We start from the raw sequence: 22765 nt of genomic DNA, 5'->3' as shown, positions 1-22765 counted from the left end.
AAGTTCCAACTGCATCTATCTAAGAGAATTGTTGACGTCAAACCATTAGGTTCAAATGAATAGGCCAGGAAATTGTCTACAAGAAATATTTTTTTCTCTCTGAATCTTGGGTGTAAGAGATTATGGTGCTAGAAGATAACTACAGCAAAAATTTTAAAAATAGGGAATAAAAAAATATTCTTATATTTACATATAGAGGACATACAGTATGCATCAGCACCCATGCAGTAAACAACTATTACTGTATATAGTTCCCCATTTCCCACTCTCAAGAGAAAGAAAAAATTTAATTTATCACAGGAACAGCTTCAGCTACTAGGACAGTATAGATATTTCAGCTTAAGTCCGCAGGGGGGAGGGGGGGGGGGGTCACAGGTAATTAGAAAATACAAAAAAAAAAATATTCCATCCTATGTTGTTAAGTAATTTCTACATTCTATGATACATTCTCACTTATGAATGTATAGACTGCTAAATTTGTTACAAACCCTCTAGATATAATGAGAAAAGCCACCAAATGCAGTCAGTTTATTAAAATCAGACTGGACCTTACCTTTGCCAGCAATGTTGCTGCAAATAAAGACACACATACACAGTTGCAATATGCATATAACACATTTAGCATGCAAACACAGGTAACACAGAAATATGATAAAGCATTTTTCAATATTTTGTCTGTTTTCATGAGTTAATCTGTGTGTTGCTGATTTAAAAAAAATATTTTTGGGATCAAGTGTGTCATGGGTGGAGAGTATGCATTAACCAGATAACACATTATACTTAATGTGCACTGAGGGCTAAATTCTATATACTGCACCCAAAAAAGTCCAATACTATAAGTTACACTTTAAGGGTCCCTTTTATCAAGCTCCCATGGTGGCCTGAGGGATCTGGCCAATTGGAGTCCTAGGCCACTCCTAGGAACGGTAAGGCCTGCCATTCAGTGGAGATGGGCCTGCCGACTATAGAGAATAAGCATCCCTCCAGCCGGCCAACTAAAAAAAGTACTAATGGGATGCAGGGGGATGTCTCGGGGGGAGGGAGGTGGTCCATCAGGAGGGACTAGACATCTCTCCTGCCGATGATCTTAGGGGGGATTGGTGATCCGATGATCTTAGGGGGTTCCGGTGATCCGATGATCTTAGGGAGTTTGGGGTATCCCTCCAGCTGGAGGATGTCTCAGGAGGTGGGGAGGGGGGGTTTCTGGCAGGAGGGAGTAGGCATCCCTCCTGCTGGAGGATATCTTGGGGGGTGGCAGCAGGAGGAATTCGGCACTCCTCCTGCCATGGACATTCAGGGGTGTGGGGGCTTCAGGGGTTCCAGAAGGAGGGAGTGGGCATCCCTCCTGCTGGTCTTCTTTGCGGGGGAGGAGGGTGTTCCCTGCCCAGCTGCTAAAGTGATTGTGGTAGGGAGATTCCCTTGCCATGATCAGTTCAGCAGTCGCGTCAATTTGAAGTGTAGGCCAGCATTTTGTTGGCCTACATTTCAGGTGCCTATCGCAGTCCTATGGAGATGCCCAGGGCTACCTAAGCTCACCTAAGGTCACTTCCGAGCAAAACCACACCCATGCCTAGCCTTGGGCAAGCTTAGGCGGCCCTATGCACCTCCCTAGGCTCGCAAAGATGCCTACAACCAGAATGATTGGATGGTTAGACAGCAGTAGGACGCCTACCACCACCTACAATCGGTATGCCATTTATAGAATTTTCCCCTTAGGGCCTGATTCTGATAGGATGCCAAAATTGTCGGCCGCCTATGAAGTGGCTGCCGATCACATGTCAATCACTCATTGGCATCCTATTCAGAATCGTGTCCACACTCCTGGACAGATGCTTTAAATGTAGGCCAGAATTTTGCACACCTTGTGCGTGCTTAAGCGTGGGTATGTGTATCTGTAAATGCACTACAGAGGCCTACAATGCAGGTGTCCTACCTTGGACAGTTTTGTTGTTTTTTTTTTTTTGGGGGGGGTTTAAAGCGTACGTATTGATTGACTGCCAGACGGAGGTAAGGCGTCTACTGCTGCCTGCAGTTGGGATGCGAGTTTCGAGAATCAGGACCTTAGTGCATCCTAAATGGGAGACAGTAAGGGCTTCTGTATTAACTCTATGAAAACATTAGTACATGATCTGGAATAAAATATGTTTTAAAATTTCCCCAAAAGTATCGACTTAAATCTGGACTTAGTACGTGGTAAAATCCATACATTAAACCCAAATTCTAGCACATTTTAGTAAAAGGGCCCCTTAAATATACAGTCAGTAGATGTAGAAGAAGATATAATAGCACAGTTAACTTGATCCATAAAGCAAGACACTGGTAAATGACATTAGTTTTATAAATTAATAGTTTTTCCAGTCTACCTGCTTTCTTTCACAGTCTCCGTTTCTTTTTCTTTCGCTTCCGCAGATGAGTCAAAGTCATAGGAGAAAAGGTGGAAAGGGCTATGAGGAATATAAGGCAACCTCTCCATCGTTGGAGTAATGGAGGCTGGTGACTCCTGGCAGGAACTAAGAGCAACTGAGCCCAGATCAGATGCTGGATGCGGATGTACTGGTGATGAGGAAGAGGATGATGAACCAGTAGTATGATGGTGTGACAAAGACGAGTCAGGCATGGAAGATGAGATGACTGATGGACTCTTTACTAAAGGCTGTTTGTCTTGACAACATGTACTTAAAACACCGGGGGGTTCAAATCTCTGTGAAATTGTTTCATTTTCCACAAGGTGTGTTTCTGGGGCATAAAGGACCTTACTGTACAGAAAAGTAGAAGATAGGGGTGGAGGTGGAATAGGATAGGAAAACAAAGGATCAAAATATCAAAGTTAGCAAAATAGTCAGTAAAATAGGAATTTCTCCATCAACTTGTAATGATCTTTTTCAAGAGAAATTAGCACTGGGCAAACTGAGAAAATCTCAAATTTTTAGGGGGGGGGGCGCCTTGATTCTGAAAAGACATTATCATTATCCCTATCATCCCATAAAGGTAAACGATACAAATTTGGAGCAGCTGCACACTTATTTCTGAATTGTTAAACTGCATATATAGCTGAAAATAAGGGATTGGGACTTGTATACTGCCTTTTTGTAGATTTACGACGACACTCAAAGCAGTTTACATACAGGTACTTCAAGCATTTTCCCTGTCTGTCCTGGTAGGCTCACAATCTATCTAATGTGCCTGGGGCAGTGGAGGGTCTGAACCTGCCTCAGGGTGCTGGGGATGTAGCTCTAGTCACTAAGCCACACTTGATCCAACTACTTTTTCTTAGCGTCCCAGTGGCATAATAGTCTATGGCACTATTTGTCAGGGTCCCTGGAGAAAAGGGATGTCACATTAAGTCATTACCGTTTGATGGAGCACCTCTTTCCATTTATCAATGATTTGGGCGCTGAAACATCAGAAATGTCAAATTTGGTTTTTTTTCGAGTGGTTCAAAATTTGAAATATAGGAGGCGTCTCTATAACTGAGCACCTCCTTTTAAGTGAGCTGAAGCCTATTCTACAGCAACATCTGAGCACTCAGATTCCATTACAGAATACTAGCATAGCCCGACATGGGTGCACCTAACATTGATACAACCACAGTTACCCCGGGCGTAGACCTGGCATAACTGCGGTTGAGTAAATATAGCAAGGACACATGTAAGTGGGAGCCCTCCACCCTTGCACTTATGCGCTATGGCAATACCCTTAGGGGCTCTGCTAGCACTTCCCCACATAAGCAGCTTTTATAAATGTGGGCTACCATTAAGATGCCATTTTACTACCAACTCATGCTATTTTAGCACAAGTCCTACTTTTCTGCAGTGAGACCTAGTTACTAATAACTGGGGTTAACAGAAAAATAACCTGTCTTAACCGTAGCCCATGTTGTTAACGTTCCCTCCTTAAAGAAAAAAAAAAAAAGAATCTCTAGAAAGTGAAATCACTGCTAAATGTAATAAAATTGAACTAAGTATAAGACAGTGATGCTACTGTGACATCGCCGATGAGGTTGGTTCTCAGGCACTGGTAGAATGAGGCATTATGACATCACAATATCACACTAAGGGGGGAAGTTCTCAACATGGGATACTGTTAAATCGGGCTATTTTACATAAATCAGGTTATTATAGGATAGAGTTTCATTTTAAGCAATGAGACCCTGTGGTAAAATAACCCGACTTAACAGTAGACCACACTGATATCCCCCAGTTACTCATAACTGAGTTTAACAGTAAAATAATACATCTAAAAGTAGCCTATGTTGATAACTATGCACTTAAATGCTGATATTCTGTATATTTATACATGTATTAACAAATTATACGAGGACACAAAACATATAATATGTTCATATAATGATTCAAAATGTTGTGTGATCGTGACACTGAAGTACCCTCTCTTCAAACCCAGCATGCACCCTAAAAAGAGGGAGCAAAGGCCTCAGACTAATGTAGCAGTATAAAACCAAAAGATACAAATCAAAACTGCTTTTGATACTTTCACTGGCAAAAACTCCCTCACAAAACAGCTCAGGTTTAGAAAAGGGCAAAATCATCCAGAGGCACGTTCAAGGACTTAGCTGACAAAAGACAACTTGAGCTCCAACGCTGTCACGTCTCCTCCAACCTTCCCAACAAACGACCTTGTTTTACCAATGTTTGGCTCAACAGAGGAACAAACAATACAACCTTGAAAAGTGCAGCCATGCTGAGACCAGCAAAGTGCTCTTGTCTGTATCCTTTGTTCTGGGGCTGGTCTCAGCGTGACTGCACTTTTCAAAGTTGTATTGTTTGTTCCCCTGATGAGCCAAACATTGGTGAAACAAGGTAGAGAGCTGCACGGGAACGGGGATGACGGGAATCCCGCGGGACCCGCGGGGATCCCGCGGGTTCCCCCTTTGGGTCACGGGGATCCCGTGGGGACGCCCCCTAGGGTCGCGGGGATCCCGTGGGGACGCCTCCGAGGGTCGCGGGGTTCCTGCGGGGTTGGATCGCAGCGGGGTTGGTCGAGCCGCGAGGGTAGTCTCCTTCTCCTTACCTGCCCTGTCGCAGCACACAGCCGAACGGAAATCTTCCCGATGTCAGCGCTGACGTCGGAGGGAGGGCTTAAGCAAAGCCCTCCCTTCCTCCGACGTCAGCGCTGACATCAGGAAGACTTCCGGTCGGCTGTGTGCGGCAGGGCAGGTAGGGAGAAGGCAATGGCGAACGAAAGAGGGGGGAGGGGGCGGTCCGCCCCGAAGAATGTGCACAGCCGGTCAGGTCCCCCGATTGACCGACAACAGGCCCGGCCGACAAATCTCCCTGCCCTGTAGCCGCGAATCTAAATTACCTCTTACAGCAGCTTCACTACTCCAGCTGCTGTAAGAAGGTAATTTAGATTCACGGCTACAGGACAGGGAGATTTGTCCGACCGGGCCTGTTCTGTTGTCGGTCGGGTGCAAAAGCGCCACAAAGGTGGAGGCAGGGAGGGAGGAAAGGTGGAGTGGAGAAGAAAAGACGCTTAAGGGGGGTGAAGGCCGCTGAAAGCACTGGGGAAGACAAAGGGGTGGAAAAGAACGCTGAAAGGACATGGGGTAAACGGGAGATGAGGGGGGGAAGGACCCTGAAAGCACTGGGGAAGACAAAGGGGTGGAGAATGCCACTGAAAGGACATGGGGAAAACAGGGGTGGAGAAGGCCGCTGAAAGGACATGGGGAAAACAGGGGTGGAGAAGGCCGCTGAAAGGACATGGGGTAAATGGGAGGAAGGGGGGGGGAAGGACCCTGAAAGCACTGGGGAAGACAAAGGGGTGGAGAATGCCACTGAAAGGACATGGGGAAGACAGAGGGGGGAGAAGGATGCTGCCTGACAGGACATGGGGAAGATGGTGGGGGAGAAGGACACTGAAAGGAAATGGGGAAGAGGGAATGGGAAGAAGACGCTGGCAGGGAAGAAGACAGAGGTGCCAGACTATGGGGGGAGCGGAGGGAAAAAGATGGGTGCCAGACCAATTTGGGAGGGGGGAGAAAGGGAGAGGCACAGTAACAGAGTAAATGGAAGACACAGATAGAAGAGAGGCAGTGGATGGAAGGAATTGAATGAGAACATGAAGAAAGCAGAAACCAGGCAATAAAGGTAGGAAAAAAATTATTATTATTTTTTTTTTTTGCTTAAGGATAAAGTAGTATATTAGTTGTGTTGATAAAAATTTATAAACATTAGAGGCTCTGGTAGAAACCCGTTTACAAAGTATGTATTCTTCCCAATTAATATTTCCAAATTAATAAAGTCTTTTTGCTTATTTTTAAATGGGTTTCTACCAGAGCCTTTAATTCAGTAGCATAATTAAATGAAATAACTATTTCTGTAGTTTATAGGGACAGGTGGGGATGTAGGGGATTCCTCGCGGGGACGGGCGGGGACGGAGGGGGACGGAGGGATTCCTCGCGGGGACGGGTGGGGACGGGTGGGAGTCCTCACGGGGACGGGTGGGGACGGGTGGGACTTTGGCGGGGACGGGTGGGGACGGGTGGGATTTCTGTCCCCGCGCAACTCTCTAAAACAAGGTCGCTTGTTGGGAAGGTTGGAGAAGGCGTGACAGCGTTGGAGCTCAAGTTGTCTTTTGTCAGCTAAGTCCTTGAACGTGCCTCTGTGAGGGAGTTTTTGCCAATGAAAGTATCAAAAGCAGTTTTGATTTGTATCTTTTGGTTTTATACTGCTACATTAGTCTGAGAGTTTTGCTCCCTCTTTTTGGGTGCATGCTGGGTTTGAAGAGGGGGGTACCTCGGTGCCACAATCACACAACATTGTGAATCATTATATGAGTATATTTATGCATGCAAGGGATGCAGAAATGCAGGTGCCCATTTTTAGAATCAGGGAGATAGTGCCTGGAGTTTAAGGTATAGGGACATGTAATATTTGTTTAGTAACACTGTGCTTGTACGAGTTTAGTTTAAAGTAACACACAGCATTATTCTGTGCAATCACAGACAATGACTTGAAGCAGTAACCTGTACTTTTATCTAGGTATAATAAACACAACAATTTTCCAATCAGCCTACTGTTAGAATAGTTTGCCCAGCCCTAACTTGAAGATATTTTTTGTGAAATATTATTATTTGTTTGTTGCTGTACTTTCAACGTCTCATATTTCCCCTGGAAGAAGCAAAACACATCACTTCAGTTCTGTTCACCATTAAACCAAAACCTCAACAGATTCTGGAAGGATTTCAAACCCAATATGCCCTCATCCTGGCTGGTAACCGCAAAGGACAGGTTTAAGTGGCAAGCGGCATAAACAGCTGACAGTTTTAGCAATTCCTGCACATTTTATTTACCAACACTCCCTCTCCAGCATTTAAAGGCCGTGTGCTTCTGTGTATAAAGGCATGACCATGCATAAAGTTAATATGTCTGGAAACCCCGCCCACTAGATTAGTGCAGCCAGAAGACCACAATCTGCTTCCGATTCCTTCAGAAAAAAATTTCCATAAGGTACAGACATATTTGGAGGCATTTTCCTGCATGGTCTCTACACCTTGGGGCTGATTCTATAAAGGGTGCCTATCTTAATTGGCAAAATACCCTTACGAGGTTCAATAACTGCTAAAAAAAAAAAAAAAAAAAAAAAATGAATTGGGTGATAGGCACCTATCCATTCTATAAAAGATAGGTGCCTATTGCATAGCACTTTGCGGTGCCTAATGCCTAAGTGGGCGTTTCTATGGGTGGAGTGTGACTTAGGCGCTACTAAGCGTGATTCTCCCAAAACATAGGCACCTAAAATGTAAGCCTTTAAAACCCTCACCTACATTTCAGGCGCCTGCGTTTTTTAATAGGCACCAATAGCCATGAATCTGTAAATGGCGTCTAAGTGTGACTTACACTCAGAGTGCACCATTTATTTAGGCGCCGTCCGATATAGGCGCTGTGAATAGAATCAGCCCCTTTATCTTTGAGCCTTCACATAGAAAATTATTACTAGGGAACATATTAAAGCTATATTTTTCAATCATTTGATTATTGAGAAACTACTACTACTACTACTACAGCTTGTCACTTATATAGCACTGAAAAGCGTACGCAGCGCTGTACATTTTGACATTTATAGGCAGTCCCTGCTCAGAAGAGCTTACACTCTAACTTGGACAGACAAACATGACATATAGGGTTGGGGATGCAGAACCCAAGGTGAGAGGAATTAGGAATCAAAAACACTCTCAAAGAGGTGGGCTTTTAACCGGGCCTTGAACACTGCCAGAGACGGAGCCCGCCGTAGGGATTCAGGCAGCTTGTTCCAAGCATACAGTGCAGCAAGGCAGAAGGGACAGAGTTGGCAGTTGAAGAGAAGGGCACAGAGAAGAGGGCCTTACCAGCTGAGCGGAGTTCATGGGGGGAACACAGCGGGAGGTAAGTGAAGAGAGATAGTGAGGGGCAGGGGAGTGAGTGCATTTGTAGGTCAGTAAGAGGAGTTTGAATTGTAGTCTGAAACAGATGGGAAGCCCATGAAGTGACTGTTTTTGATACAGTGCTCTTATATGTAATTGATTGTATTTTCCATTGTTTCATGTAATCTGCTTATTACTTTTTATGTTTTAATGTCAGCGTCCTAGAAATTATTGATTGGGCGCTATATAAAAATTTTTAAGTAATCAAATATAGCGGTAATTAGAATATCAGTTTTAGTCTGACTGGGGAAACATGACGGCATTACTGATTTTACACCGTAATTCTGTGATCACACACTAGCTAGCTTGAGTAGCCATCCTCAGAATAAATCTCTGACAGATTAGACAAAGCAAACACCTTACACTGTCGACTCTGTGCATTCTTTCCCCTTTCACTGGAAAGCTTTATGCTCCAGTGGTTATTATAATTTTTTTTTTCCATAAATATCTACAAATGCAGCAGCTCTATATAGTAAAATGCTAAGCGCGCATGTGCACTCCTACCTGCGTGTTCCCTGATCTGTATGTCCGTGGCAGGCAGGAGTGCGCATCCGTGCTTACAATGGCCCCACATTCGCGATTTGACCGGCTAACTTTCAATCCAGGCCCAAACTTTATCCTGAGAGGCATCTTTAAACTTAAAAAAAAAAAAAAAAACGGCAAGGTACGATGTGGAGGGGGAGAGAAATACCGCTGCTGCACCACATACCCGCACTCAACTAAATTCAAAAGATCGTGAGTTGCACTGAGCTTTCTGCAGTACTCCAAGGGGCGGTCTGGCCGACTCACTTTCAATCCCTGACCGAAGTTTATTTCAAAGCCGCGGCAGGCGGGGATCCTGAGAGAAGCCGCTGGGCACCTTTACACTAAAAAAAAAAAAAATCCGTCAAGGGACGACGTGGAAGGGGAGGGAAATACTGCTACTGCACCACATACTCGCTCTCACTTAATCCAAAGATTGTGCAGTACTCAAACGAGCAAAATACCCTTTCAGCTGGAACACCTCCGTGGTAATAGCATGTGCATTCAACGCTTGCTGCCGAAGGCACCGACATTGAAGAAAAGGGTGTTTGTTGTTTTCTTTAAAAAGCAGTTTGCTGGGCAGGAAAAAATACTTGCCTTTTGTTTTGAGTGAAGGGTGTGTGCTGGGGAAGCTGTTAACTATTGTGCATTGATTTAGATAAAGGACGGGGTGGGGTGGGGGGGAAGGGGGTGTGCTGGGGAAGGGGCCCAGAGAGCAATCTTGCTTTCCTTGGGGGAAGAGGGGTGTGATTGGGAGTAAAAGGAAAGGAGAGCAGGGAAGAGGTGCTGCTGGACATGGGGGAGAGACAGAAAGAAAGAAAGACAGATAGACGGGGCCAGGGAGAAAGAAAGAGAAAGAAAGAAAGACAGATAGACGGGGCCAGGGAGAAAGAAAGAGAAAGAAAGAAAGAAATGCCTAAGTCTACACATCTATTTTAGCATCCGTTAATGTAACGGACTAAAAAACTAGTTATATTCATCTTGTTTTAAACTATCATTACTATTTTCATTAAGAGCCCTATTTACTAAGTCCTAAAATGAAGAAATGCTGTAGTCAACAGGCCATTGAGATGCTGTATTCACTCCTATTAGGATTTTATTTGGAGCAGATATGTTGTGTCCCTGCTCATTTACGCACATTCCTGCCACCTAATTCTAGGTGGCTCCAGACAAAATTAGCCCCTATCAAATCATGGGGCGCATTTTACCGCCATTCGGTATTTTGTGGCAATTCATTGACACGCGTAAGTAGCCTTCTTTCCAACACAGTGAGAGCTGTGTACATAATTCACACAATAGGGGCTCCTTTTACGAAGCCGCGGTAGCGGTTTAACGGGCGTAATAGCGCGCGCTACCCTGCCGGCTGCGCTAGCCGCTACCGCCTCCTCTTGAGCAGGCGGTAGTTTTTCGGCTAGCGTGGGGGTTAGCGCGTGATAAAACCCGGCTTCGTAAAAGGAGCCCTACGTCATGAGTCAGTGACTTTTCCTGGTGGTAAGTTTAAATTGTACAGACTGTATTAGCAATGCTGTACAAAAGTGCAGTAATTTTAAAGGCTGTAAATAGACGACTTCTTTTTCCTCTGCTAGTAGATTTTAATCATCCGTATATAAAAAAAATAAACTGTCTACCATCTTGTATTTCACAAAAAAATTAACTGAAAACTTACAGTTGTATAATATGAAATGGCATTCAAGTTCCAACTTCTTATGATAAAGCTTTCTGGGCAATAGCCACACGACATTAGTTTATCCCTTTGACAGGTTGAGTAGGAAGCCCTACACCAGTGTTCTCAAACTCAAACCCTTTGCAGGGCCACATTTTGGATTTGTCGGTACTTGAGAGGGCCTCAGAAAAAATAGTTCATGTCTTATTAATGAAATGACAATGTTGCATGAGGTAAAAACTCTTTATAGCTTATAAATCTTTCCTTTTGGCTAAGTCTTAATAATAATATTGTCATTTACAGCTAAAGAGACATATGATCAAGACAGAGTTTTATTTTACTTTTGTGATTATGAGAAACATACCGAGGGCCTCAAAATAGTACCTGGCGGGCCGCAGGTGGCTCCCGGGCCGCGAGTTTGAGACCACTGCCCTACACTAACTGGAACGCATCCCAGAATGCTCACGGGATGCACATGGAAATTAACCCCCCTCTTTTACAAAGAGGCGCTATGCTCTTTGGCATGCGCTAAATATTAGCGCTCTAAACATGCGCTAAATGCAAATGCGTGCATGTTATCCTATGGACGCTTTAGCAGTTAGTGCACGCGTTGATTTAGCGCACGCTAAACACGCACTAAAATGCTTAGCGCGCCTTTGTGAAAGAGGACCTAAATCTTGAAAAAGCCTCAGCCAACCATTTTGTCCAAAATTAGGGGCACAGTGTTTGGTGACATGAGAAGCACTGGCGTAGTGGGGGGGGGGCATATGGGGGAAGGAGAGCAGTCTGCCCCGGGTGTGGTCTTTGTAGGCACCTGTCCTCCTCTCTGCCCCCTCCTTCCACGCCTCCCCTCCCCCCCCCGCCGTGCACGGGCACCCCTTCCCTTACCTCATACCTCTTTAATTTTTCCTGCACAAGCAGCATTACAAACTTGCTGCCCGCATTAGTGTCACTTCTCTCTGATGTCACTTCTGGGTCCCGCGCCTAGAAAGTGACATCAGAGGGACAGCCGACACGATGCAGACAGCAAGTTCGTGCTGGAAAATTAAAAAGGGAAGGGGCCATACAGGCAGTGGAGGGGGGGGGGGAAGGAAACAGTAGGGAGGTGAAGAAGAGGGTGAGGGAGGGGCACCACCCCTCCTCGCTATGCCACTGATGAGAAGGCTCCAATACTATTACATTAGGTAACAATGCTACATTCTAACGAGGTGCTACTTGTCTTAAAGCATGAACATGAACGTTGGCTCCTGGGTGGCAAAATATGCAGGAATTGCTGAGTTGCAAATTTTAACACTGTGAACAGAACCAAAGAGAGTGCTGCTCTTTTCATTACCCCCCCCCCCCCATAACATAAATTGGCTGACTTCTTCCATGGAACGGAGACCAAACGCAACAAATGCAATGGAGTGTTTGCCAAATATAGGGCACCCCATATTTGCGAGCATAAGTGCAAGAGAGACCTTTTATTTAGCTTAGGAATTCCAAGTGAAGGTAAATGTGTGAAAGCGAATACGATCCAATCATGCAAGAGGCAATGGCTGAGCTTGCTGAACTGGTGCTCCTAGGGTGACCAATCAATGTGAATATTTCTAAGAGTCATTTTATATTGTTAAATCCTTAAAAAAAAGAAGAAGAAGCAGAGGAGCACTATAGTAGTGAATTAGTGATGGTGCATTTCATTCCTTAAGGTCTGCTTCATTGTTTCACTGTTAATTTAGTAACAGGGATTTGGGATGGGGAATAGAGTTTTGATACACGGTGTTAGGACATTAGTCTAGTGACTTTCTAAGTGAAATGAGTGAACCAGATGAAAACCACAGATATTGGAGGTGAGGTCGGAGAGGGAAACACTGAATCCAGGTACCTGTGTTTGACCTTCCTACCGGCCTCTTCCTCATCCTCTGTATTGGGCTCTGTCTGAGGTTGCTCCTCCTCATCTTGAAGCTCTTCCTCTCTGAGATCAAATCAGGGACAGACCACATGATGTGGGACAGAAACAGACGGTGTGGAAGAGAAATTGAGACGAGTCCATCAAATACAAAAGAGTACAGGCGGGAAAGGGACAGAGGGAATTATAGCATTGCAGAGAAGATCAGTTTAGAATAAATCTGGAGTCATAGTATTGAAAAGCAACTGGTACACTAAACAACTTAAGGCCCCTTTTTATCAAGCTGCGTTAGGATTTTTTTTATCGCCTGCTGCTGCAGTAAAAGCTTCGATGCTCGTAGGAATTCTATGAGCATCCGAAGCTTTTACTGCAGCGGCAGGCGTTACAAGAACCTTAACGCGGCTTGATAAAAGGTGGCCTAAAATAGCATAGGAGGGTAATTCATGAGTGCCAAAAGTAAGCAGGTTGTACACCTACTCCGTATAAGCAATTACATGTGAAATTTCCATTATGGAATTCTAGCTTAAATCAGCATATACACACCTACATCTCAGCGCTCCCACTTACGCCATATTTATATGTGGCTCTTCAGCGTATAACCTAGGGCTAGTTCCAAGTTTCTAAGTTTATTCACTATTTGATATACCGACCATCAACTAGTATCTGCTTGGTTTACAATGCTAAAAATTAGGATAAAAATAAAAAGCAAAATGGGGCTGTATATAAATAGCACAGGTATTAGACAAGACATAGACAAATTTGATGTGAAAGTCAGTGCTTTAAAAAAAAAATCAGCATTCAATGCAGTTCTATAATGGACATTCACAGATGAGTGCTCATGATAGAATAACATTGAGTGCCAATTTTGGTTTCCAAATTTGGGTGTCAGGATTTAAGCCTGCTGAAACCGGGTGTAATTCTTGGCGCCCAATTTGGGCACACATTCCCGGTATGCTATAACACTGTGTGCAAATTGTAGGAATGCTCCTGACCCGCCCATCCTCTTTTGGGCTGCATGCTATGGGATTTGGGTGCATATTGTTATCGAATGCTCAGTCAACAATGGCTCTCTTATTCAATAGTAATAGCTTGACTTCAAACATAGATTAAACACTTCAAAAGTCCTGTCCAATATAGAAGGGTCTTTTAACCAAAATCGACCTCAGTAGTGCAGCCCAGAAACCAGCTTATCACTGGGTATATAGGCGCTCACTTCTTCATCGGGGACATTTCCTTGAGAAAGCTTGACGGCAAAACATGTCAGAAGGTGCCCTTGCCAACATAAAGCTAAGTGCATTTAAGCTTAATGTTTGACTGAAGATAATGCTATAAAAGTGTGCCAAATACTGGCACTCAATTTTGGGTACCATATATACTGTAGAATCCAGGAGTTACAGTATTCTGTAAGTTACATGAATAAATGTTGGCACCGTCTTGGGGTTACTATATTGTGAAGACAAAAATTAGGACATATGATCCCACCCTTAGCCCCAGCTCTGGCCTCAACATGGCCCTGCCCTCCCCCACCCACACACCCACAGTACACACTCACTTTGCCTTATCATGCCCTCTTATTCCCCAGTCTTTCACTAACTCTGTCCTCTACCCCCTTCCATCCAGCAGGTCTTTCTCTGTCTCTTCCCACTTCCATCCAGTGTGTCCCCTTCTTTCCAAAACTCAGCAGTCTGTCCAGGTTCTGGAAGGCCCCGAGCTCAGGGCCATGTATGGATGTCCTCATTGCGTCGACATGGCTCCAAGCTCAGGGAAGGAGACACGCGGTTCCTGTGGGGAAGGAGCAGGGCATGGCTGGGGGCAGGGCCAGGTGTCCTCTTTTTTTAAAGGGAAAATCTGGTAACCCTACCAGGGAGCAGTGCATGCAAATCTGTTTCATGTATAAATATTGTGGATATTCTGAAAACCCAGCTGGATAGGTGTGGACTGAGAACCACAGAATTAGGGGGATAGTGCACAGAGCATTCAGCTATATAGAACCACTCAATATTCAAAAAAACTCATGCTCAGCAGCTGCCATTAAAAATATATACATCCCCTGTGTGTGAATTTCTAGTGACATTTAAAGTAAATGATTAACCTATAGAGCGTGAATGGTTCGGCAGACTGGATGGACCATTCAGGTCTTTATCTGCCGAAATTTATTATGTTACTATGTATTTGATATGTGAAGGCTAAGGAGCATTTGTTTACAGGTACTGAATCCATCAAGGCACCTAAGATGGCAAGTTAACCACAGCTTTAAAAATGTTATCTTCATTTGAAAATAAAAAAGATGTTGAACATTACAATGGGTCACATTGCTGAGGACCAACAGTTTTATTAAATACAGCAAATAGAAGCCTTAATTCACTTATAAACTGCTCTAGAAAAGTATGCCATGCGAATGGTCAGACAATGAACCCATTTGCTAAATATGATATTATGCTCCTTTCCACTGAATGTTTTAACCCTCTGCAAGCTGCTGTTACCTAGTATGTAATGTAATGTAATGTAATTTATTTCTTATGTAATTTATTTCTTATATACCGCTACATCCGTTAGGTTCTAAGCGGTTTACAGAAAATATACATTAAGATTAGAAATAAGAAAGGTACTTGAAAAATTCCCTTACTGTCCCGAAGGCTCACAATCTAACTAAAGTACCTGGAGGGTAATAGAGAAGTGAAAAGTAGAGTTAGAGGAAAAATAAAAATAAAATAAACATTTTAACAAGACAGCATTGATCTAAATACTTTGGAAGGTAGAAGAGAGGAGAGAAAGGAATAGAAGCATGATGAAGTGATGAAGTGGAGCAAGTAAGTTTAGTAGGAGCGATTGACGTTTCCAGAAAGGGCTTCTTCAGGGAAGAGACTTGGCCGACAGTCCCAAGATGCCTATGTCTCCTCCCCTGAGATGTTCTCCCATCCATGCATTCCCTCCCAGACACACTGCCCGTGCCCCAGCCGCTCCAAGGAGGATCTTCTTAGCGGATTGCAGGGGGGGAAGAGTTAACACTCTTGGTAGTATCGGGTCTGTGTGCTCTCGGTGGTTGTGGCTGGTCTCGTTGCTGCTTAGGTGTAAAAGCAGTTGATCTCCACTGCTGCTGATATTTAAAAGCAGGCAGATTGATCTCTCCAATGGACTGCAGGGGGAGGAGTTCACACTCCTGGCAGGATCGGGTCTGTGGGCTCTTGGTGGTTGCGGTAGGTCTCGCTGCTGCTTGTATGTAAAAGCAGTTGTTTTTCTACTGCTGCTGATATTTAAAGCAGGTAGATTGATCTCTTAAACAGGATATAGGGGGAGGAGCTCACATGCCTGGCTGGATCGGGGCAAGGGCTCCTATTATAGGCAGCTGGTCTTGCTGCTACTTAGGTGTTAAAGCAGTTGATCTTCCTAGTGGACTGCAGGAGGTGTGGAGCTCACACTCCTGTCATGATCTGGTCTATGGGCTCTTGGTAGTTGCGGTTGGTCCCAATGCTGCTTAGGTATAAAAGCAGTTGTTCTCCCACTGCTGCTGATATTTAAAAGCATTGATATCCTCTCTTAGTTCTTAAAGTTAAGGGATTGTCTGATTTACTGCAGAAGAGCTAGAGATCTGAGCTATGTAACCAAACTCAATTACCAACAGCAGCATAACCAGTGGAGAAATGACACCACATCAAAACTAGGAAAATAGATCAGAGGGAGACTAGTTCTATGTGTAACATTAGGAGAAATTCAACATAATAAATGCATGAATTTATCCTTGCTGTTCCTAAATTTCTGTGCCTTGTGTCTTGTCATATGAGCAGGTTGCCTGGAGTTGGTGCCTGCATTTTGTTCTAATTTTTTTAAAGCAACCTTAGAGCTACTGGGTTGCTCCCTTTTTGTAAACTTTTAACCTATTGGCTTTTCCCTGTGGTTCCTGCATTTGTTTGGAAGCTCAGATCTTCTGGAGATCTGGGGAAACCTGCAGAGGCCTATAGAAGTGAAGGTGGGATTTTGATGCTTGAATATGGGTTGCCAGATTTTCCAATCGGAAACTCCGGACATCTAGGACCCACCCCCAGCCTTGCCCCCCGCTATCTGATTTTGTCGGGCAGGGAGGAAGTCCCGCAATATGTTGTGAACTTCCTCCCTGCCCGACACGATTTGAGGAGGACTTTTCAAAACCTGGACAAAGTGCTGGGTTTTGAAAAGCCGTTTGGGGAAAATTGAGATGTCTGGTACCCTATGCTTGAATGATGTTCCAGGTGGCAGAAGAAAAACACTCTAAAGTAATTTAAGCTCCTGTTGCCCACCAAAATTGTCTGTGGTACTCTCCTGCCTCTGACCATAGCCATCTAACATGGAGAAGCCCATATTTTAATTTTCCTCCGAAGTCTTCCACAGTTTTTCCATTTTTGAAAAAATCAGCCTGCCTACACCAAGGAGGACACACAAGACACTTGCTTTTGGAGTAAGGTTTTAGGAGTTTCTGGAACAGAATAACCAAATTGTGTGGTGATATGGCGAACCACTAAAACCAGAGAAATGCAAGGGAAGGAGAACGAGTTTTATGTAAGCAGTGCAATTACATCCAGGCTTCAGCCCTTTTTCATCTAAAAGACTGATTTATCTAAGGCAGAGGGGGAAATTTAATTTACTGTTCTAGCAAAGCTCTATACAGTTAGCAGATCCTTTACATCTGACTACTGGGAGTTAACATCATTGCTGGCTGTGTGTTTTTCCATCAAGTACAATACAGAATTCAGTAACATCTGTAACTCAAGGAACAGTATTTTACATCTTTTAAAAGTACTTTGTGCTGGAGAGGAGGAGAACTGGTGTAAATAGTTGGCCATATGTAATGAAACTGTATTTGGAGTTGTTTCATTAACAACAGTAAAATTGTGTTTGGCTCAAGATAAAACCTGTTGCGGATTACTTTATTTCCAAGGAGTCAAAAGTCTGATGCTCAGCTTGCCTGACCTCTCAAAATAATCTTGATCCCAACCTTTGTCCTCAACAAATAAATTATTTAGCTTCTGTAAGGGCTGCCGAAAGTTACCTCTTCCTATGCACCCTAACATCCTTCTGCAAGGGGACGTTGAAATGTTTTCTGCCCAACCAAGAAGAGAATGATGTGGAGCCACAAAATCTACAGCTCCTTTGTCTGAAAAGCCTACATAATCTTGCCGCACAGAAATCAAAATCAGCATCAAAGCAATTCAGAATTACTTCCTTTTCTAAATAGAAATATATTAATGTTTGTACCGCAAATACAGCGCTGTACTGGAGTTTGGTATTTTCCCCATGTCTTGTTGACAATATTATTGGAAATAAAAAATAATGTTCAACATGCAAAGCTCAGAATGCGTGCTCTGTTCAAAAAAGTGTGTCCAATCATCCATATTTTCCTTTATCTAGGCTGCTCTCTGCTGAGGTTAGTCCGGATAATCGGCATTCTACTGTACATGCATGTAAATGTCAATACAGTATTTAGTTGGGGTTTGCCTAAGTGCTGACCTCTGCTGGCAAAACTAGACTAGGAGGATATTCAATGCCAGTATTTGTCTGGACTTAAGCACTGAAATCCGAGTTTGCCGCGATACCTTGAAGCTATGCCAACTCAGCCAATATTTGGTGCAATACATACACACCTACTGTAAATGTACAAAGTTAGAACTGCCTTTTATGCTGATATTCAGAATAAGTGCCACTGAATATTGGCTGCTGGCCAACTCATCATGGTTTAAGCAGGCAGCAGCCTCTCCTGCTTGCTTAAACCACACTGAGTATCAACCCCTTAAAGGTTAACATGAAAAAGTACAATGTCAAATTATGCTTATGTTTAATAGAATTGTTGTATGGGCGATAGTGCTCGGAGAGGGCAGGCATTAAGATCCTGAAAGTAAACAGAAGGGGAAAAGGGTATTTGGTTGAAGGTTCACTAAGGGTCCTAATACCCTTTTCCTGTATCAGATATACAGTTTAAGCCCAAATTTGCCTGTTTGAAGGAGCAAAGTTACAGGAATATATTGCATACACTCTGAAATATTCTATTAGGTGCTTAATTCAGAAGCATGTTCTGAAATGTCTTTTGTGCAGAGTAGAGAATGACACGGTGACAAAATTCATCACCGTCCCGTCCCCGCGGATAACCGGGGGAAACCATCTTCATGTCATTCTTTAAAGAGAGAGGGAAGAATCAGAGTATGAATGGCCACAACCACTGACCTGCAAGCTTTGCTCTGAAGAAAGCTGGTGTAGAAGGACAGAGGATGAAATAGACACTAGAAAATGACATGGGATTATTTCCCGTGGTTATCCGCGGGGACGGGAATGGTGATGAATTTTGTTACCGTGTCATTCTCTAGTGCAGAGTTAACATACTCAGACTCTAATTTACTGAACTGTTTTTAATCCATCTCCCAAATAATTGCTAATATTCTGTAAATTTACGTAAATTTGGGTGCCAAGTTTTAGAATGATGGGGTAACCACAGTTCAAAGGAAAGCAAAGAGGGTGTCTCAGAAGTGTATGGAATAAAAGATCTAATCTCTTTTCAGCCTTTTTGAACTTGCATACTGCGAGCTGCAACTGAAACCTTTATCATTTGCACTCTTTGATTTCATGAAACTTTTTATCAGTAGCTCTTTTATGGTGGAACACAATATCTGGTCTGAAGTGTCTCCGTGAACTTCAAGACCTTGGGCCCTGAAGTAAGGAATTCCTTTTCTCCATCAGAGATTCCATTTCAAGATCTTGAAGAGGATTGTGAGACTCAGGACTCCTTTTACGAAGGTGCGCTAGGGTTTTTAGTGCGCGCACAAAATTACCGCAAGCTATAGCGTACGGTAGCCGAAAATCTACCACCTCCTAAAAAGGAGGCGGTAGTGGCGAGCGCGCGTTATTGCGCACGTTAAGGCCCTAGCGCACCTTTGTAAAAAGAGCCCTTGAGTTAGTCTCTTGTCTATAAAATGTACCTAGAAGAGGTGCTACAAACAGGCCTTTTGGTTTTATGGTGGTCTGGACTGTGTTGGTATGCAGGCCACAAATATTTGTTTGGTTTAGCTTTCCCTTGGGTTTTTATTTATTTATTCAATTTTCTATACTGTTCTCCCAAGGGAGCTCAGAATGGTTTATGTGAATTTATTCAGGCACTCAAGCATTTTCCCCTGTCTGTCCTGGGTGTAGGGGGCTCACAATGTTTCGCAAACTTTGCAAGCCTCTCGCGACACACTCAATTGGGGGCTGTGGCTGGAGGGCATCCGGAAGTGCGTGGACGTTGACGCAATGGCGTCACGCACAAGCATGATATAATCATGTCAACATCCGCACATGCGTGGGGGCCCTCCAGACGGGGCCCTGAGATACCAGTGGGGGGGGGGGGGCCCGCTGAAAGGTGTGGAGAGGAGAGACACCAGGGAGGAGGAGTGGTGCTGGTGCTGGCGCCGGTGCCAGCTGACTGCCTACAGCATGGGTAGGAAACTCCAGTCCTCGAGAGCCGTATTCCAGTCGGGTTTTCAGGATTTCCCCAATGAATATGCATGAGATCTATTCGCATGCACTGCTTTCAATGCATATTCATTGGGGAAATCCTGAAAACCCGACTGGAATACGGCTCTCATGGACCGGAGTTCCCTACCCCTGGCCTACAGGATGTGCCTCTTGCCGCTAGAGCCACGTCCTGTTGGCAGTCAGCCGTTGCTGTGCCTCTCCTCCTCCCTGGCATATGGTGGCACACCTAGAATCTTGTGAGGAACACTAGTGTGCTGCGGCACACAGATTGCGATACACTGACCTATCCAATGCACCTGGGGCAATGGGGTGATTAAGTGACTTGCCCAGGGTCATAGGGAGCAGTGTGAGTTTGAACTCACAACCTCAGGGTGCTGAAGTTTTAGCTTTAACCACTGTGCCACACTCTCCCCTTTCCAGGGCAATGCCATCCGTACTGCCTACTACTCAGATAGCGCACCCTGGTGCTCAACAGTGTTTATTTACTGCTCAGACAATAGGCAATATTGCGTAATACTGGACCCCTTTTACAAAGCTGCAGCGGTGAGTCCTAGCGCGGCAAATGAGATGCAGCCCATAGGAACTGAATGGGCTGCATCACACTTGCCACCCAGGAATGGTTACCGCGGCTTTGTAAAATTTACTGATAAATAGTGGTTCAGGTTTATTACATCTGATTAACCGCTTAGGGACACCAAGGGCTCCTTTTACAAAGGTGCGCTAGCGGTTTTAGCAGGCGGTAATTTTTCAGCTAGAGCGCGCTATATCACGCACTAATCTTGTGCGTGCGCTAAAAACACTAGTGCACCTTTGTAATAGGAGCCCCAAGTCCATTCAAGCAGAGTACAAACAACTAAAATTTAAAAAAAACAGTGAAAACAACACCATATACTACAATAAAGAACAGGTAAGAGCAAAGTAACTTGTTTCCATCTATCCTCCCCTATCCGCTGATGCAGAGAAGCCTTCAGCCGGCCCAGCAACTCAGTCAGCCAAAGAACCTTGGAAAGCTATCTGAAAATAATTGGCTTTTAAAAAACATTGAAAAGTTGAAAAAGAGGAGGTAGCACACAAATTCTCTGGAAGCTGATTCCACAGACAATATTAAGCAGGCTAGTGATCAATAGTGCACAATATTGATAACAGGAACAAGGAAAACTGTAGAAACACGTACAATGATGCAGGCTAAATTTATTGTATCAAATAATAAAATGCGGTTGATAATACCACCTTAAAAACAAACCATAGGACCCGACACGGTCCGTGTTTCAGTTAACATGCCTTCATCAGGGGTCCTAATAAACCAAAATAAAAAACTCAGGATATACACAATCTTAATAATAAAATATACATATATGTAACATATACAGTTATGAACAACTTTATAATAGAAAATGTGGCAAAGGTGTGTGCTTAGAATTAAAAAATGAGAAATGAAAAATGAAAACCAAAAACAAAACATCCAAAAAAGCATAATTAATAACCAATATATCAAGCAAGTAAATTTAAAATGAGTGGTGAACCTGACACAAAATAATAACAGGAAAAGGTGAAGATACCCAAAAAGGAAAGAATAGAAGTGAAATATGCTTTCAACTGCATTTTATTATTTGATACAATAAATTTAGCCTGCATCATTGTACGTGTTTCTACAGTTTTCCTTGTTCCTGTTTTGCATTCTTCACTGCAGAACTTGTTGGTTCTCCCCTTTGTTTGTTCTGGACACAATATTGATAATACAGGAGAAAAAAAAAATCTAAATTTGGGTTGTTTTTCTATCATTTTGGGTTAAAAATATAACATGAAAATAATATATTCCCACATTTGTTTCAAATTAACACAAATCCCAAATGTGCAAATTGGCTAGTGCAGTGGTTAGAGCACAAAATGACAGATCTAGGGACTCCGCTATTACCCTTTGTCTCCAACACTCATTGGGAGACCCTAGCAAGCCATTTAAACTCTCTGCCTCCAGTTTGCTTGGACTATTTAGAAGATGTAGCCACAATATGCAAAATATTTGGCTCATGTTAATTGATATTAATTTAAATATTTTAGTATGGCAAATGTGGATCACTGTTTGTGAAACCTGGCTTAGTCTGCTGGTTAGCTATTCTACTTGAAGATTACATCAGATTATTCAGGTTTTTGTTAATTCTTTTTTTTTTTTAATTTCATCTTATGCCATTTCATTTTAAAGCAATATTCCTCCAGCAGGAAAGCTGGTTCCTTACTTGCTAAGCACTGGAAAGCAATCTTGTTAAACTCCTTGCAGATAAATAAATACAAATCGAAAAAGTTCCCTCCGAGAGAGGTCTTTATAAGGCATGAAAGCAATCAGTTTATTTCACAGGCTGCTGCTGTCATAAAGCCAATAACGTCTAACTAATGTTTTCACCAAACTGAACGGTGCCAGCTCCTAGATCAGACGACAATAAACTGTGCAGTCTACTCTGTCCTTGGGACTCAGATATAAAGAATCTGTCGTTTTGTTGCTTATCCTCTCAGCTCAAGTGGCTATAGTTGAACATAATGTGAGAAAATCAGCTGAATTTCATACTATTGTCTATTTCGTGAGGAACCTAATATTTGGGACTTCATCATATATGGCTACATGGCCCTTGGCCCAGTTGGTTGTTTGGGAGGCGGGCGCTATAAATTATTGGAGGGGGACGAGGAATTTCTGAGCTATACAAATGAAGGATCATGGTACCAGATCCCAGATGACTTCCAATTAAGTTGCAGAGAAAAAGTAGGAAGAAAAGAAATGCCAGTTTTAAAAAAGCCAGACCATCCG

General features: G+C 43.5%; 1 protein-coding gene across 5 annotated transcripts in view; it reads right to left on the bottom strand.

Moving 5' to 3' along the window:
• Positions 1-22765, bottom strand: part of FHOD3 (formin homology 2 domain containing 3) — a 967501-nt gene that overhangs the window by 188544 nt on the left and 756192 nt on the right. For 4 of the 5 annotated variants that reach the window (XM_033930608.1, XM_033930609.1, XM_033930610.1 and 1 more), the window contains exons 11-12: positions 12469-12558; positions 2364-2756 (exon numbers count right to left, since the gene is read on the bottom strand). The exons of the other annotated variant lie outside the window; for it this stretch is intronic. In XM_033930608.1, the coding sequence (XP_033786499.1) occupies positions 2364-2756; positions 12469-12558 (483 nt within the window). The remainder of the gene's footprint in view (positions 1-2363; positions 2757-12468; positions 12559-22765) is intronic. 5 annotated transcript variants of the gene reach the window in all.

This window comes from Geotrypetes seraphini, chromosome 2 (genome assembly GCF_902459505.1).
Source record: "Geotrypetes seraphini chromosome 2, aGeoSer1.1, whole genome shotgun sequence".
Classification (NCBI taxonomy): Eukaryota; Metazoa; Chordata; class Amphibia; order Gymnophiona; family Dermophiidae; genus Geotrypetes; species Geotrypetes seraphini.
Note: the sequence above shows the minus strand (reverse complement) of the source record. Positions and strands in the feature narration are given on the sequence as shown.